This window comes from Plectropomus leopardus, chromosome 20 (genome assembly GCF_026936395.1).
Source record: "Plectropomus leopardus strain MGB_pleo_1.0 chromosome 20, ASM2693639v1, whole genome shotgun sequence".
Taxonomy (NCBI): domain Eukaryota; kingdom Metazoa; phylum Chordata; class Actinopteri; order Perciformes; family Serranidae; genus Plectropomus; species Plectropomus leopardus.
The window spans coordinates 20097753-20113621 of NC_142195.1; the positions used below are offsets into that span (position 1 = coordinate 20097753).

The following is a 15869-nucleotide window of genomic DNA, read 5'->3' on the forward strand; positions in this document are numbered from 1 at the left end:
GGTCCTTTTCACCGACAAATCCCGCTTCACACTGTACCAGGCAAATGACATGGCATTGTGTGGGCGACTGGTTTGCTAAAGCTAGCGTCCCATGGTGACAGTGGGGTTACGGTATGGGCTGGCATGAGCTTCAACAAACTTAGGATCATTTTACTGATGGCAGTTTGAATGCACAGAGAAACCGTGACGAGATTCATAGACCGAATGTTATGCCTTCATCTGCTGCCATGACCTTATGTTGCAGCATGATAATGCACGGCCCCATATTGGAAGGATCTAATTCCTGACCCAACATGTCCCTGAATCAGTGTGCTTGACAGCGTGTTCCAGTATCCAGCAACTTCACACAGCCATTGAAGGCCACAATCAATCCACAGGCCACAATGAACAACCTGACCCTGATCAGCTCTATGTAAAGGAGATGTGCTGCACTGCATGAGGAAATGGTGGTCAAACAAGATACTGACTGATTCTTACAGGGTATCTGTGGCTAAAAAATGTAATTCTGTAGTGCTGGTCATGTGAAATCCCTATAAATGTCTTTTTTCAAGATAAAACTGAACTTTTTAGAGTTTACTTTTATTGTGACCATCTCAAGGCACACCCTAAGTATTTATGCTGTTTATTCAGCATCTTGATCTGCCACACCTAGGTGTTAGGTGTTAGGTTTAAACAAATTTGCAACCAAAATCTGAGTGAAATACATCTGCTGAGTGCATATAAAGTCTCAGCTCTTTAACTTGCTTGTAGAATTATTGTAGAATTTGTTATTGTAGTTTTAAGGAAACCCACATGTTAATACACAACTGACAAGCCGGATCTGTTGTAACCTCTGTGTTTATATAGTGACAAAAAACACAAGACGTAGGAGAATGGAAAGTTACTGAAAGACAATGCTATGATTAGTATTAACCAGCTCTTAATCTGAAAACTCACGCCTGTTGGTTCGTCAATATCAATCTTTAAAAAAAAACACAGCAATGTATAGTTTCATTTTTTTTCATCACAATTGGGCACTGTAGTTTTTAGCAAATGTTACTCAAACAGGAGGACTATTTTCAGTAGAGGATTTATATAAATCAGTGAGTATTTCTGGCTGCAGGACGGTGTATTTGGGATTGATATTAAATAAAATGAAAGTGGGACACAAATGTACTATGCCAACATTTTTTGGGGGGATGATAAATGTAGGCCCAAATACAGAATATCACCAGACCTACTGTCTAAAATAGTTGTGAGATAATGGTTATACTACTGAGCTTACACTGTTGTTGTGGTGCATAAACATTTGAATACGTACAAGGAATTATCATTGTTTAAAATGAAACATCATCAACATAAGGCAGCAGCATCTGAATACTGACACAGACACAGACACACACACACACACACACACACACACACACACACACACACACACACACACACACACTGGCAGGAGCTTAGTCACTATGGTAACCACCATACACTGGCATCAGCCCCTCCTCCCTCCCTCCATCTCTTCTCCTCTCTCCCCTCCCTATCTGCTCGCCTCCAATCTGCGAACAGGACAAGACGGGGGGGGGTTACTGCTCCCATCATGCTTTGCAGAGGGAAGCAGGAAGAGGCAAAAAGCCGTCAGTGAGCAGTAGCAAAGTGGACGGCTGTATAGAAGACTTATGGTGGATGCAGAGGCATCAGTCAGGGAGTTATGGCTGATGTCGCCTCCTGTTTGCTCCTCTGGTCCTCTCTGGGTGAGTCTTACAGATTTAAATTGTCACTCACAAAAAAAAACAATCTTTGTCAAAAGTGATGCAAAGACGGGTGATGAAGCTTGCAAACAGTGTAGCAGACATGCAGACAGACGGATGCTGCCGGTGCATTTAAAGAGACAGTGCAGAGATCCTCTCAGATTGGATGGTTTTCGTTTGGTTCAGCAGAGCACACACACCCTTGATGTGTCTGCAGTATCTTACAAATGCGACTGACTGTATTAAAACAAAATGAAATGCCACGTCTTCACAATGACAATGATGCCATTCAGTCCAGGCAGCACTCAGACACACCCACACACTTGCACACACACACAGACCCACTTCTGTCTACGATAGTGAATTTTAACCCTATTTACAAAAAATAACACTAATCAAAAACTCAGTCTAAAACTCCAATAAGTTTTTTTTTTTTTAACTAGTAACAAACATCACATAGCCAGCATTTATCCCCTAAATGACAAACTGTGCTCCCCTCAGTCACCAGTGAGGGGAGCGCCACTGCTGAAAACTACTGATTCTTCATTCTTTATTTTAGCTATTTAAAATGCATATAAATAACATTTCTGAAAATGCCAGAGTTAGCCAGTCCTGTAACAGCAAGGAGTCAGTTGGCTGATGGATAATGTTGGGTTTGTCCTGCACCATGTTGGCTGTGTTTTAGCAAATTAAGCATAGAGAATTGGCATTGGAGCAGGTGGAGCCTATTGGTGAGTGATGGGTAGTTCAAGCTCAGAACACAAGGACAGAAACAGAAATAAAGAAAGCAAAGAAGGGACGGAAGTCAAGAGTTTCATTAAGTTGAAACAAACTTCTGATGTTTGGTAAGCTTATTTTTTAGCCATTTACCTTTTTAGCAGAAATTGTTTGCAATGTTTTTAGTTCTATAGCTCACAATAAGCACTTTATTCTTTCAGCGTTGGGTTGTGTTGTTAATGTGCTAACTGGCTAACTGTCCGTCTTATAGTTTCACTTTTTTAATCTAATACAGACTCCCGCTGCCTGCTTCTATGGAGAGTAATCCCACTCATTCAGGTCATGAACTTACTTGCTGGCCATTGTATTGGCCGTGGTCTTTGTGGTGTGTTCAAGCGTAATGTCTTGGACGAGACACAGACAACATGAGGGGACACAACAGTCGGCCTTCATTGCCACGTTCTTTGATGACATTGATGTTTGGTGTGTTTTGACCTTAAGAAAAAATGACATACAATCAACAATAACAACAGTGACAATTATACAGATATGAACAGAGCCTGCATTACATGCAGACAAGAAAGACAGCTGTTTGACACACAAGGAACTAAATAAAATAATAATAATAAGCCACAGCGGTGTCTTGCTTAAATTTTCTGCGATCTGTGGTCTCTCCCTGCTTACATGAAAATTATTTCCACTTCCTAGTTTTGAGCATTCCTTCATCTGTGTGCATGGGGAAATAATCCACGATAAAATGTAAAACAATAGATGAACAAGCCTAATGAGGTTACATTCACTAAAAAAGGAACTACCACGTAAGCAATGTACTAATTTAACAATGTACTTACTTACTTACTTGCTGACTAGATAGGTGGAGATGACTCTGTAGGTGGGTTGCTGTGACTGTATAGGTGGAGACTGTTAAATGGAAAAAATGGACCATTTAAACCATTCAAACTGCAATTTTTGATACCACAGCCATGAAAGTATGAAACATGCATTGCATTTTTTCTGGGCGTCATTCTGGACTTTTGCCTTGGAATTTGTCATTTTTATTATTTTCCATCTGATGACATCTTTTTTTTAACCATATTTGGCCTATGGCCAAAATACATTCTATTTCCACTAGATTAACTGTCACAATCTATGTTGCTGCAAATCACTACTGATTATCACAAATCCAAGGCTGTAATAGTCAAAAACAACAACAACAACAACAACAACAAAAACTTTTCATGGAGTATATTAAAAATAATTCTCTTTTTTTGGCATTTTTTTTATCTAAAAACTTAGTGGCATCATGACAAAAATCTGGCATTTTAAGGGTTACAATTCTGAATATTAATATTTCAAATTTCACAAACGTGTACTCAAATTACATTTAATAAAGATACGGCTTACCTCGTTTAGTGCTCCGTGACGGTTTCCTTCTCCATGGCTCCTGGCTGCACCCCAACTGCTTTCCTAAATGTGTGCAGCGTGTGCGGCTGATTTAACAAAAACATATACAAAATACGTCAGATAAACAACACTAACATACATGAGAGCACAGTCAATTGACATTCTACACTGATCATGATAAATAAAAATAATGAACCATCATGATATCAATACATAAATCAATAAAAACATTAAAAGGAAAATAATGGGCACAGACAGAAACAAAAACAAGCAAACAAAAATAATTCATATTCATATGACATCGAGGGGGTGCAAAAAAGATTAGTTGATTAGTAGGTATTAGTAGGTAGATTAGTAGGTCAGATTTTTATAAGAGCAAACTAATGCTTCTGATTATGTGCTCAGCTTTTATTTCTAGAAATGTATACGATATATGGAAACAGTATAATATCCACAGTGGGTGCAGATCAGGATCATTACATTACAGTGTGAGTTTTTGTTTATTGTGGCAGGCCCAAATCAAGTTCCTCTTTTTCACACAACGCTAGCATCTAATCTGAGTATATTTGCTCAAACACATATATATAGGTTGTCTCTGACACAGCTCACAAAGATAACAGGGGCACTTCTTTGCTTGTTGCACTTTGTCACAGTTTATCCTCTGTTTACTATGTAGTCCACTCTGTGTATCTCTGAGACGTATTTAAACACTATATGACACACTGACATACGTGTCTGTGCTCATTTTCACTTTGCAATGTGTTTATCTGCCTCCTGCGGGGCAGATAAACGCTGTAAAAAATTGACTGGATTTAACCTCATGCCCGTAGTTGCCTCCTCTACACGCACGCACGCACGCACGCACGCACGCGCGCGCGCACACACACACACACACACACACACACACACACACACACACACACACACACACACACACACACACACACACACACACACTTTCATGTTGACAAGCTCCACCCACTTCTGGTGACCAAGCCAATAGCGACGAGGGTGAGGGGGAGCAAAGGGCTGCTCTTATCTCACTATTTATCCAGCACAGATCACACTCACATCTAGTGCTGTCTGACTGCTCAGATGACATCACAGACAGAGAGAGAGGGAGACTGATAGAGAGAAAGAGAGAGGAAGAGAGAGGAAGAGAATGAGACAAAGTTAAGGGAGACAAGACAGAGCTGATTTAAATATAACCCATCAAAGACTTGTGGTCCTGTTTGTCCCTGTTGCAGTGACTCTGCAGGTGAGTATGTTAGCAAACATTACTGACTGGAACTGTGTGACTGAGAATCGACCACTGATGCTTTCAAAGTTTTTTCCAGTTTTTTATTTATTTTATTCCTATTGAGAAGCATCTGAAATGTAAGAATGTACCTGTAAGAATTACAGAGCATTGTAGAGTCTGCTGTTATGTGATTCCCCATTTCAGTTTGACTTGATTTTCTGATAAAGAAAGGATATAGTATTCTGGAGAGCTTTAATAAATTGAAGAGGTGTCCTTTCTCTAGCCTACAAAGGAGCAAGTTTTGTATTTTAACTTGAGACATTTTTAACATGAGTCATCTTTTGACTAATTTATTAAAATCAAGCATATAAATAGTAGTAACCAGAAGGTTTCTTTATAGTTTTCTTAAACCTCAAATCTAATGTGAAAACATTTAGATATGGACGTTTGGACAACTGTTCTCTCAATCAATATTGGCCACAAAGCAAAGTTGTCAAGTGGTGGAACGACTGTAGCAGCTTTCGTGGTTACGTCATGTTGTATCTTTATTATTGTGTTTTACAACTAAAAGTCTACTTTAAGGACGATAAACCTAGTTTCAGAAGTTTTAACCTATGGCCGGAATAAATGACACTGTATGTTTCTGCAAATCACATCAAATATGTGCTTTATTATGTAACAGATATGTTGAAACATCGTTTTTTTATATTTTAATAATGTTGTGGTTAATGTGTGGTTATGTTTAGGCACAAAAACAAACTTTTTGGCTTAAAATACCTGGTTTTGGTACCACAATTGCCACTGGAAATGCCACCGATGTCCTGTAAGAAAAATACCAGTTTAAGAAACTTTGATACATATGAAATGTGTAAATGTAACATAATACATAATGCCAATATATGTCTGCTGGCGACTGGACAAGTAGTTTTGCACTGTTAAGAAACTCAGGCTGACCCTAAAGATATTAAAAAACATGATACTTGTCATAACATTAGGATATCTTTATACTTTAAGCCATCATAATCATACCTCAGTATTTTTATATCTGCACATGCCTATGATAAATAATCATTCATTATATTTCCATAGCCGTACCGCAGAAGATTGAAACAAAGCTGATACCAAAGACCTAATATTATGATATTACAAGTCCTCTCTTAGCTTACCGATACAACTACAGTGCAAATTCAGTATGCAGCTATTTTTGCCTATTTAGACTTTAAACATAACTGAATAAAAAAGATTTCAACTATATGAAAGGCAAAGGACGGAAGCTTTCTGGTCATTTCTAAGCATTGGTGGGGTGCTTTTATACCACATGATTAAAGGCGGAGAACATTGATTAGAAACGCTTTGCAGAAACAGCTTAATTGAAATGTTTCCAGCGCTTTTGAAGGTTGACACTGAAGTAAATTTTATTATTTGGTTCCCAAAGGTCCTCAGTGTGACTCCTGTGATGGTCAGCAGTTAATCAGGTGTCTGTGTTTCTTGTTTTGGTGAGCATGTTTTATCTGTTGGCGGGAGATGTGAGGTAGTTCTTGTGTTCTTGGACTCTTTTTTGGAGTATGTTCTTTTACTTTATGTGTTGATCCTCAAAGCTGCACAGCCTCATTATTTATCTCCCGCATCTTTTATCTGTTTAAAAAGTCAGGCTGAATTTATAAGACCCATATGACCACAGACAGGCCTCTGTAATTGGTTTATTTAAAGGGTCATTCACATGCAAAGTGAACTATTATTGTCCAGCAAAGTAAAACTGCCAAGAGAAAGTGAGTTGAAAAAGAAGGAGAAAAGACAGCTGAAACACTATTAAACTCAAATCTGTTTGAAACAACTGCAGAACAAAAAATCTGTTGTTAGCACCCAAAAAAACATATTCTTCTATTTCTTATCCTCCTGTGATATCAGTCCATGAAAGTTGCCAACGCTGCCGGAAATCTTAATCACAGCACATACCAGTGTTGTGATGGTACAGGCTGATAACACATCATTTGAAGTGTTTATGGTTTCTGCAACATGGTAATTCTGCTGAGACGCAGCTGCTGCTGAAAACAGCTAACCTTGTTAGAAAGGCCCTCTGCATACATGAGTGTCATGAATGTGTTGCAAAATTGCTTTCATTTGATAAATTTAAGTTAAATATGAAGTGTCAGTTATGGGTTTTTAAAACCACTGGACAAGATTCATGGTATAATTTTCTGTGGAAACCCACTGAACAGAATTTAGACCATTGTGCACTGTAACACTGAATCTCTATAACAACTGTGGGATACAATACTGTTGTAAAAATGAATTCAAGAGAAAAAATAAATAATCAATTTAAAACATTTTTTTAAACTTTTCACCTAATTAAACACTTAAGTAAACAATATTGAGATTTTATGTCAATGAATGTTGTCACCTACACTATGCTACGACTGTAAGCAGTGTGCTCAGTGACCACATTTTGAAGCCTCGTCTCATAAGCGGACCTGTTTTTACTCTGTTTTGTCACGCTCTCAGACAAGAAGACTTGGGATTTTATTTCAAGACTTGTCATGACCACAACTGCAGGGATATTACTAAATTGCCTTTGCAAAAAAAGGAATATTGAATAAAGATTCAGCTCCTTAGTGTTTATTTATATCAGTTTGCTTATAGAAAACAAACTTATTTTATCAAGACATTTCTCACGATACACTGAAACATACACACATATTTACAGTCTAGGGATAAAGAGGTGAATGAGGAGGAATCTTAAATTTTGTGTGTAGAGTTAGACTTGTACTGGTCTGGTCTTACTTGTGGTCTCAGCCACTCAAAGTTGCGATCTTGTCAAAGTCTCAATACACTCTGGTCTCGGTCATGACCAGGTCTTGAAATAGGCGGTCTTGACTACAACAGCGATGATAAGTCGATAGTTGTAAGAAGTAGCAGAGCACAGCTAAGGTGGCACTAGATGCAAACACAAATGAACACCCAGGTCATGAATGTCTGTAGAAAATTTCATGGCAGTCCATTAGACTTCCATATGAGCGACGCCACTAACATGACTAAAAATGTCCCAGTCTTTTCCATTTCTAGAGACTTCTATTCTCTATAAGCAGCACCAAGACTGATTTCAAGGTTGTCTTGCAGTCCATATACAGGCTTTTTATGCACTCCCATCACTCTGGCATACTTTTATACTAACCCTGTCCTCACTCAACCTCAACCCACATATCAGACCAGCAAGAAGTGCTGCAATAGTATCAGTGTAGTACAAAGTTTCAAAACATTGAAGCAGTAAAAGTAAAGGACTGCCATAGATGTGGATGAAGAAAGAAAAGAATCTGAGCAACTGTCGTCCAAACCAGGGCTAATTGTAATTAATATTTTTTTTTAGCATATGGCTGAGAAAGCTTTTGGCATGCCAACTTTAGTCTCATTATTGATAGTGCATCTTTTGAATTATACTCTTGTACCGAACAGGCCACAATACTGAGAGAGGACAAAATACCCGAAGACTGCATGTTTATACAAACCGATAATTGGCAGTGCAGATGACTACAGGGCAATTTTTCCTATGACTGCTTCACAATAGCTGTGAGCCGTGTGATCTTAGTCACTGACTAACCTGTGCTCTAGGATAAGGAGCTCATTAACGCCGAGCCAACTGTTGGTCAGTTACCCCTACCATGAAATATACTGACCAGACTGTACTTTTGCATAACTGTTCTTTGGAGTTTAACAGAACAGCTGTCTTGGGTAAACTGTTTGATTCTTATACGTATTGGATTGTTTTGGAAAGAGGAAAGTCAATGACTGTAATAATTAAATCATAATCCTGACTGAACATTAACACAGAGGGCTGACTAAGAAGTTTAAAGGATGATGTACCACCCTAAAAAAATACTGCACGGTTCCTACCAAGTAAATAAATGCCCAGGAATCCAAATGTATCACACTAAACATGCTTAGTGTAAAAGTGAACGAACAGAGATACTATATTTTAGCTCTGGACCGAAAGCATTTCAACTTATATTCACTGTTTCCATTTTTTTCCATATCTCTCTCCCTCCCTCATTTTCCTCGTTGATGATCTCCCAGGAGCACAGTTGACCACATTATCCACCTCCTCTGCCTCTTCTCCCCGCCTTGTTGCCACCTCTTCCTGCCTACGACCATGGAGGAGGTCACCAAGGTCTCACCACCTCTCCTGGAACGTCGGGCTCGACAGCGTCAGCCGACAGTTTCAGTCCTCAAATCCAAGCTGAAGCAGAATGTGACCTGCTCTTTGCCCAGAGTCCGATCCACCCTGACCGGGTTCTTCCCTGTTGTGCGCTGGCTGCCCAAATACAAGCTCAGAGAGTATGTATGGGGCGACGTGATGTCTGGGTTGATTGTTGGTATCATCTTAGTACCACAGGCAATTGCGTACTGTCTGCTAGCAGGAGTGGAGCCCATCTATGGTTTATACACTTCATTTTACGCCAACATCATCTACTTCCTCATGGGGACGTCCAGACATGTCTCTGTTGGGATCTTCAGCCTCATGAGCCTCATGGTCGGACAGGTAATGGATCAAAGGATGCAAGGATTGAATATATAATTTGGGACTAACACAGAATTTTCCTGTTTTGTTCATTTTAAATTGTAAATTAAAAAGATAAAGATAAATTAAATGTATATTTCATGACTGACGTAAAAAGATAATTATGTTATTTAGCATGCTCTTAACACAAACATAGCAATTTGCATAACAACCCACTGTTTTTCAATATTTACAAATTTAAATATGTAATGATTAACTACACATTTTTAATTAGTATTCGCCTATGTGACAAACAATTGCAGAAATATCTTGCTGCATTAGTTTTAATTCCTGATTATCATTGATCACTTAATGCCAATGAGAAATGTAATTTCTCACGGCTGTATTGGTTTCACTGTATTAAATTAATTTAGATTTCGATTTGCCTGCAGGTGGTGGATAAGGAGATGTTCCTGGCAGGTTTTGACCTCAATGAGGACTCCACAACATCTGGCCCTGATGTATTTAATGCCACACTGGGTACTAATGTCACAGCTGGTGGACTTCACAGTGTGGAGCTCATGGGTATGCAGTGCGGAAAGGAGTGTTACTCCATCAGCATTGCTGCTGCCCTCACATTCCTGGCTGGCATCTATCAGGTAAAGGATGCAGGTGCAATATTTGACCACTAGCACTATGGAACACTTTATTAGACCTGATGACCTGATGATGGGACTGCATAGAACCAGCCCAATCAGCAAAAGAAAATGTTGGTATTGTACGTTTCTGCCAAATTTTCATATTTCATACATATGTCAACATTTCTTAAGGGACATAGTATATGAGCTGATTTCATCATCTGGAGGTGGAGGGGAAGGTGGATAGTGTGACACCAAGACGGGACGCCTGCCAAGCTGCATTTGAGACCAAGAAAAGACAAATCCAGATGTGATTTAGCAAGTAATAGCTGTGTTTTCCAGTAGATTTTCAAGCACCAAGCCTGGGTGTTTAGTAGCAACTAGTCATTGTTTTACTAGCAACCTCTTGGCATGAAAAATTGTCATTTTTTACCTTGACATCACTGTGTTTTCTTTTGGGATTGGGCCACCACATTAGGTATTCTAAGACAAAATAGGATCTTTTCTTAACCATAAAACAAGTGTTTTTTGTGCCTAAATCTAACCAAACGTTAACCACAGCATTGTAAATGCATGTAAAGTTTTAACAAATCTTCTACATAGCAATATACAAATATATGATATCCATGGTCTGCAGAAATGTACAATGCCAACATGTTTTCTGGTAAGTGAGCTAATAAAATCCATTCTGTGGTGATATGACTGTCTTTGTCAAATTTAATGGCAATCCATCCAACAAGTCAGAGGACCACCAAAGTCATTAGGATACGTCATCTAGAAACCATGAATGTATTTACCAAATTTTGTGCCAATTCATGTTGTATATGTTGTGATATTTCATTTGATAAGTGACGCAATCTCATTCCAATCCATCTTCTCTCTCTCCTATTCTCTCCTCTGCTCTACATCCTAATCCCCTCACTAGGTCTTGATGGCCGTGTTCAGGTTAGGCTTCGTCTCGGTCTATCTTTCAGCTCCAATGCTCGATGGTTTTGCCACAGGAGCCTCTTTTACCATCCTCACTGTGCAAGCGAAATACCTCTTGGGTCTAAAGATTCCCCGTCACCAGGGCTATGGCACAGTTGTCGTCACCTGGATCAACATCTTCGCCAACATTCATAAGACCAACCTGTGTGACCTCATCACAAGCGCCATCTGTATCTCTGTATTAGGTAAAGACCTCTATTTTACGAATCCCCCATTAGATGCAGAGTCACTGCTATGAACTGTTTCATGTGTATCTAATTAACAATATACTTCACTGTCCAGCATGAGATGGGATGAGGCATTGATGTACTGCCCATAAATTTACGAATGATTAACATTATAAATTGTTTTATCATAGTGGCAGGGAAAGAGATCCAGGAGCGCTACAAGGATCGTCTAAAGATCCCTTTGCCAACTGAGCTGGTAGTTGTGGCTGGAGCCACACTGGCCAGCCATTTTGGGGAGCTGAACAGCAATTACAGCTCCAGTGTTTCCGGTCACATACCCACAGGATTCATTCCTCCCCAGATGCCCAGTTTTAGTCTGATGCCACAGTTGGCACTGGATGCCATTCCTCTGGCTGTCATTAGGTAATGTACAACACATTTTAAAACATGTTTGCTTGGCATCAACATGTCTCTTATCTGGGTTGTCACAGATGCAGTGTAATAGCTGGAGTGGCTCTGTAACCACTTGCAAATTAGCATTTTATTACATCTTGAAACAGATTAAAGAGATGCCATGCAAGACAATAATTAATCTTAATTAGTCTTAATTTCTCAATAGTAACTGACTGGGAAAGAAAAAAGTGCTATTTTATTTACACAGGTAATAACAGATCTTAAGGGGTCTATACATGCTTTTGAGGGAAATAAATAAGTCAAACTCAATTGGTAAAGAAACTTGTGTTTTATCTTGCAGTTTTGCCTTCACGGTGTCACTGTCTGAGATGTTTGCCAAGAAAAATGGATACACAGTTCGCCCCAACCAGGAGATGCTGGCCATTGGTTTTTGTAACATCATCCCCTCCTTTTTCCACTGTTTCACCACCAGTGCCGCACTGGCAAAAACCATGGTGAAGGACTCAACAGGCTGCCAGACACAGGTGAATTCATACCTTTGAGAATAGTTTGACACTCTTGAAGTTGATGGGAAGTTCTTGCTTTCCTTGCGCTAAAGAAATGTTTTCTAGGAACATGATGAAAGTCTGTCCTAAGGCCATGTGTAGAACCCCTGTACTCCACCTTTCTCCGTTTCTCTGCTCTTCCATCAGGTATCGAGTCTGATCAGTGCCCTAGTCGTACTTCTCGTCCTCCTCTTCTTCGCACCTTACTTCTATGCTCTCCAGAAGTGTGTTCTTGCATGTATCATCATTGTAAGTCTTCGGGGGGCACTGAGGAAGTTCAAGGATGTCCCTGCTAAATGGCGTGCCAGCCGAAATGATGCCATCGTTTGGCTGGTCACAATGTCAGCCACAGCTCTGATCAGTGTGGAAATGGGCCTCCTTGTGGGAGTAGTGTTTTCCATGATCTGCATCATCTTTAAGACCCAGAACCCTAAGGTGCGTAACACATTTGATTTCATAAATGGTTTTTAAAAGCTGATACACATTACAATAATCATCTAATCTGATGTCTGATGTCAGGTCTCTCTCCTGGGCCGGGCCAATGACAGCAATCTTTATGAGGATGTGGAAGAGTACAAGAACCTCATGTTGCCACCTCGGGTTCACATTTTCCGCTTCCAGGCTCCTCTTTACTATGCCAACAAAGACTCATTCCTCAGATCACTTTACAAAGCTGTCGGAGTTGAACCTTTCTTGGAACTGACTAAGAGGAGAAAGGCAGAGAAGAAGGCCAAAGAGATGTCCTTGAAGCAGGCCAAGGCAAATGGGGATAAAAACAATGGAGAGGTTGTTGTTGGACTCATCCAAAGAGAACTGGATTTCCACACAATAGTTTTAGACTGCTCTGCCATGCCATTCATAGACTCGACCGGCATGGCCACATTCAAAGGCCTGGTCAAGGAATATAAAGAGATTGGGGTGAACGTGTTCCTTGCAAACTGTAATACCTCAGTCATTGATACCCTGCAGAAGGGACAATGCTTTGGGAAGAATGATGAAGACATGAGCAGCCTACTGTTTCATACAGTTCATGCTGCGGTTCTTCATGCAAACAGTACATCTGCAGCAGCAGAGAGCAGGTCAGAAGACTCTGTAGTGTAGAGCAGCTGAAAGGAGAGGGACTTTTGATACACTATCATGCCACCTATAACAATACCACATTAGGGTAGCTTTTAAGTTGCCCTTTAAGAAGCTTAGTTCAAGAAAGTACATTTTTGATGCTTTGGGCCCTTAAATAACCAGACCACATAAAAGTTGATCTGCCAAATGAGCATTTTTTTCAATGTATTTCTAGAAACAGGACCATTTCATAAAACTAGTAGTAGTAGAAAGGTGCAATTTGTTTTTAAATGGTGTCCCATGACTGAAGAACACTGATAAAAAAAGGCTGCCAAATTCTTTGCTCTATATTGAACAATCCTACAACAACCAGGATCCACTGCACACAGTGCCTTCCAAAGCCCTTCTCAGACCACTCCTTTATGGAAACAGCCCCTTCCTCTTCTTATTTAACTTCAAGAAGTCTGTGTTGCATAAGTTGCCCAGAATATGTGGTTCCAACAATATATCATAAAGTTACTTTTCTACAAAAACACTGGTATTTTAAAATCAATTTTTAAATCAAGAAAACAATGTGGCTGATAGATGGTTTTACTAGCTTACTTTAGAAAAGCTCCCTTGTAACCTTGCTCATCAGCTGCCTTACAGAGAACACCAGTACAGCATGTGATTCAAGCCAGAACTCTGCAATCCACATTTTGTATTATCCAGCTGGGTTTTTTGTTTTGTTTTTCTCAGCACAGGGTACACAGACAAAAAGTTAACGTCAATAATTGTCTCGTTTTTTTGTACTTGTAGGTTTCTGTTTGTGTGTCATCATGGCAAAATGTAGTCCTGGTGACCTATTGTAGCCAGAACTACTACACAAGTGGTTTTGAGTACTTTGCCAGGTGCTTTTATATTTCTGTCTGTGGACAGATTTTGTGATCCCGATAACATAAGAACTATACAAGATGCAATCACAAAACTTTACAGGTGTAGTTGAGATCACAATGAAGGCCAAGTTCAAAGATAGGAGTGGTCAACGGCACTAGAATACAGGGGTAGGAAGTAGGAAAAGTAGGAAAGTAGGCAGTATAGAAAGTGTCTGTGGACCCCATACCCTACACCCTCAGCCCAAACTCATTTTAAGTTTTTGCTAGAGTGATCTCATTAAGGTAGTTTCTAGTCAATATCTGGGTTATATTGCGAATAATGTGTCATTCTATTGTACACAATGTTCAATGAAAGCAGTTTAACTTTTCTATATCACTTCAACCCTTTGGCCAAAGTCCATAATGGCTCTAATCCAGGAGTCCAGAGTTCAGACATGGGGATTCATCCACTATGAGCAGTATTTCCTGAGGTGCAAACTATTAACCTGGACCACACAATCATTTCTAAAAGGTCAGTTAAACTCTTCATGAGTTAAAGAAGTACTATATGTTGCTGGGACAGACACTTAACATAGATCACAATGACTGTTTTCAGTCTTGCACAGAGCCTTGCCTTCTGACCAGGGCTCTTCAGAACACACTGCTCTTATACTCTTGCCCTGTTCCCTAGTCACACAGCAACGACAGCTATATCCGTAATCATCTGCAATTTCTTCTCAGGTGCTGGATGAAAACAAGTGATCATATGATGCTTTTGAAATTTATATTTAAACTGATGGCAGCAGGTGATGCCATATATTTTATGGAACCGATTCACTGCCACTTATTTGTTTAATCAAATATTTTGTATCTTTCAAAATACGAGCAGATTTTGTCTCTTTGTTGTAATCACTGTCTTCTTGTGTCTTTTATCTTGTTTGGGGCCAAGTGTGAAATTTTAATTAAAACAATAACAATGTCTTTAAAGTATCCTTACTTATGTATGTAATATTTCAAAAGGATTTATTTTTACTTTCACATGAAAATGTTCATGTCAAACGTCATGACAATATCATGTCAAGTTTTGATGAACTGGTATTTTAGTAAGATGTAGACATTATTGTTAACATTTTGTATTGTCATACTCTTATTTTTTCCCCATGTATTAATTTAACTTGAATTGTGATAGTGATTACATCACATGTTTTAGGGGGAGTCTGTTTGACTTTCATTGTTTGACATAGTGTTGACATTCAACACCCATATACAAAACTGCCTTAATGTTCAATACTTGAATTAAATTGACAAGTTTTTAGCGAAGAGCTTGTGTCTGAGTTATCGCCATTAATGACAGATGTTTATCATATCAAGGGAGTATCTATTCATGATAAATGTTGCCAAGACATTGTAAAAATTTTCAAATTAGCAATGGATCAAATGATTACATGTATTGTGTAAGGGGTCCCTTGCGGTGAGAAATAAATCACCCAACCAAAATATGGTAACTATAGATAATCTGTAGACCTCAGTGTTAACTGTTTTATGTGGAATTCCTAGTGAAATTCACATTAACAGTGCACAGAGCCTTTAAAAACAGCTTGACAACAATAACTATGGCTATA

At 39.2% G+C, this 15869-nt stretch overlaps 2 protein-coding genes across 18 annotated transcripts in view; one reads left to right on the plus strand and one right to left on the minus strand.

Moving 5' to 3' along the window:
* Positions 1-15869, minus strand: part of LOC121959656 (progestin and adipoQ receptor family member 3-like) — a 45080-nt gene that overhangs the window by 19856 nt on the left and 9355 nt on the right. For 7 of the 16 annotated variants that reach the window (XM_042509084.2, XM_088071391.1, XM_088071396.1 and 4 more), the window contains exons 8-11: positions 5869-5912; positions 3852-3937; positions 3307-3368; positions 2800-2942 (exon numbers count right to left, since the gene is read on the minus strand). The gene's annotated coding sequence lies outside the window, so the exon portion shown is untranslated. Of the gene's footprint in view, positions 1-2799; positions 2943-3298; positions 3369-3851; positions 3938-5868; positions 5913-15869 lie in introns of all 16 variants that reach the window. The other 9 variants (XM_088071397.1, XM_088071398.1, XM_088071399.1 and 6 more) reach the window with 6 other exon arrangements.
* slc26a1 (solute carrier family 26 member 1) lies at positions 1544-15567 on the plus strand. 2 transcript variants are annotated; one of them, XM_088071388.1, is made up of 8 exons: positions 1544-1733; positions 9160-9625; positions 10036-10242; positions 11147-11393; positions 11567-11798; positions 12130-12313; positions 12482-12769; positions 12854-15567. In XM_088071388.1, exons 2-8 carry the CDS (start codon positions 9236-9238, stop codon positions 13433-13435), a joined length of 2130 nt encoding a protein of 709 aa, XP_087927514.1. In that variant the 5' UTR covers positions 1544-1733; positions 9160-9235; the 3' UTR covers positions 13436-15567. The 2 variants fall into 2 exon arrangements, with proteins under 2 accessions (XP_087927514.1, XP_042365016.2); XM_042509082.2 differs by lacking the exon at positions 1544-1733 and adding an exon at positions 4911-5109.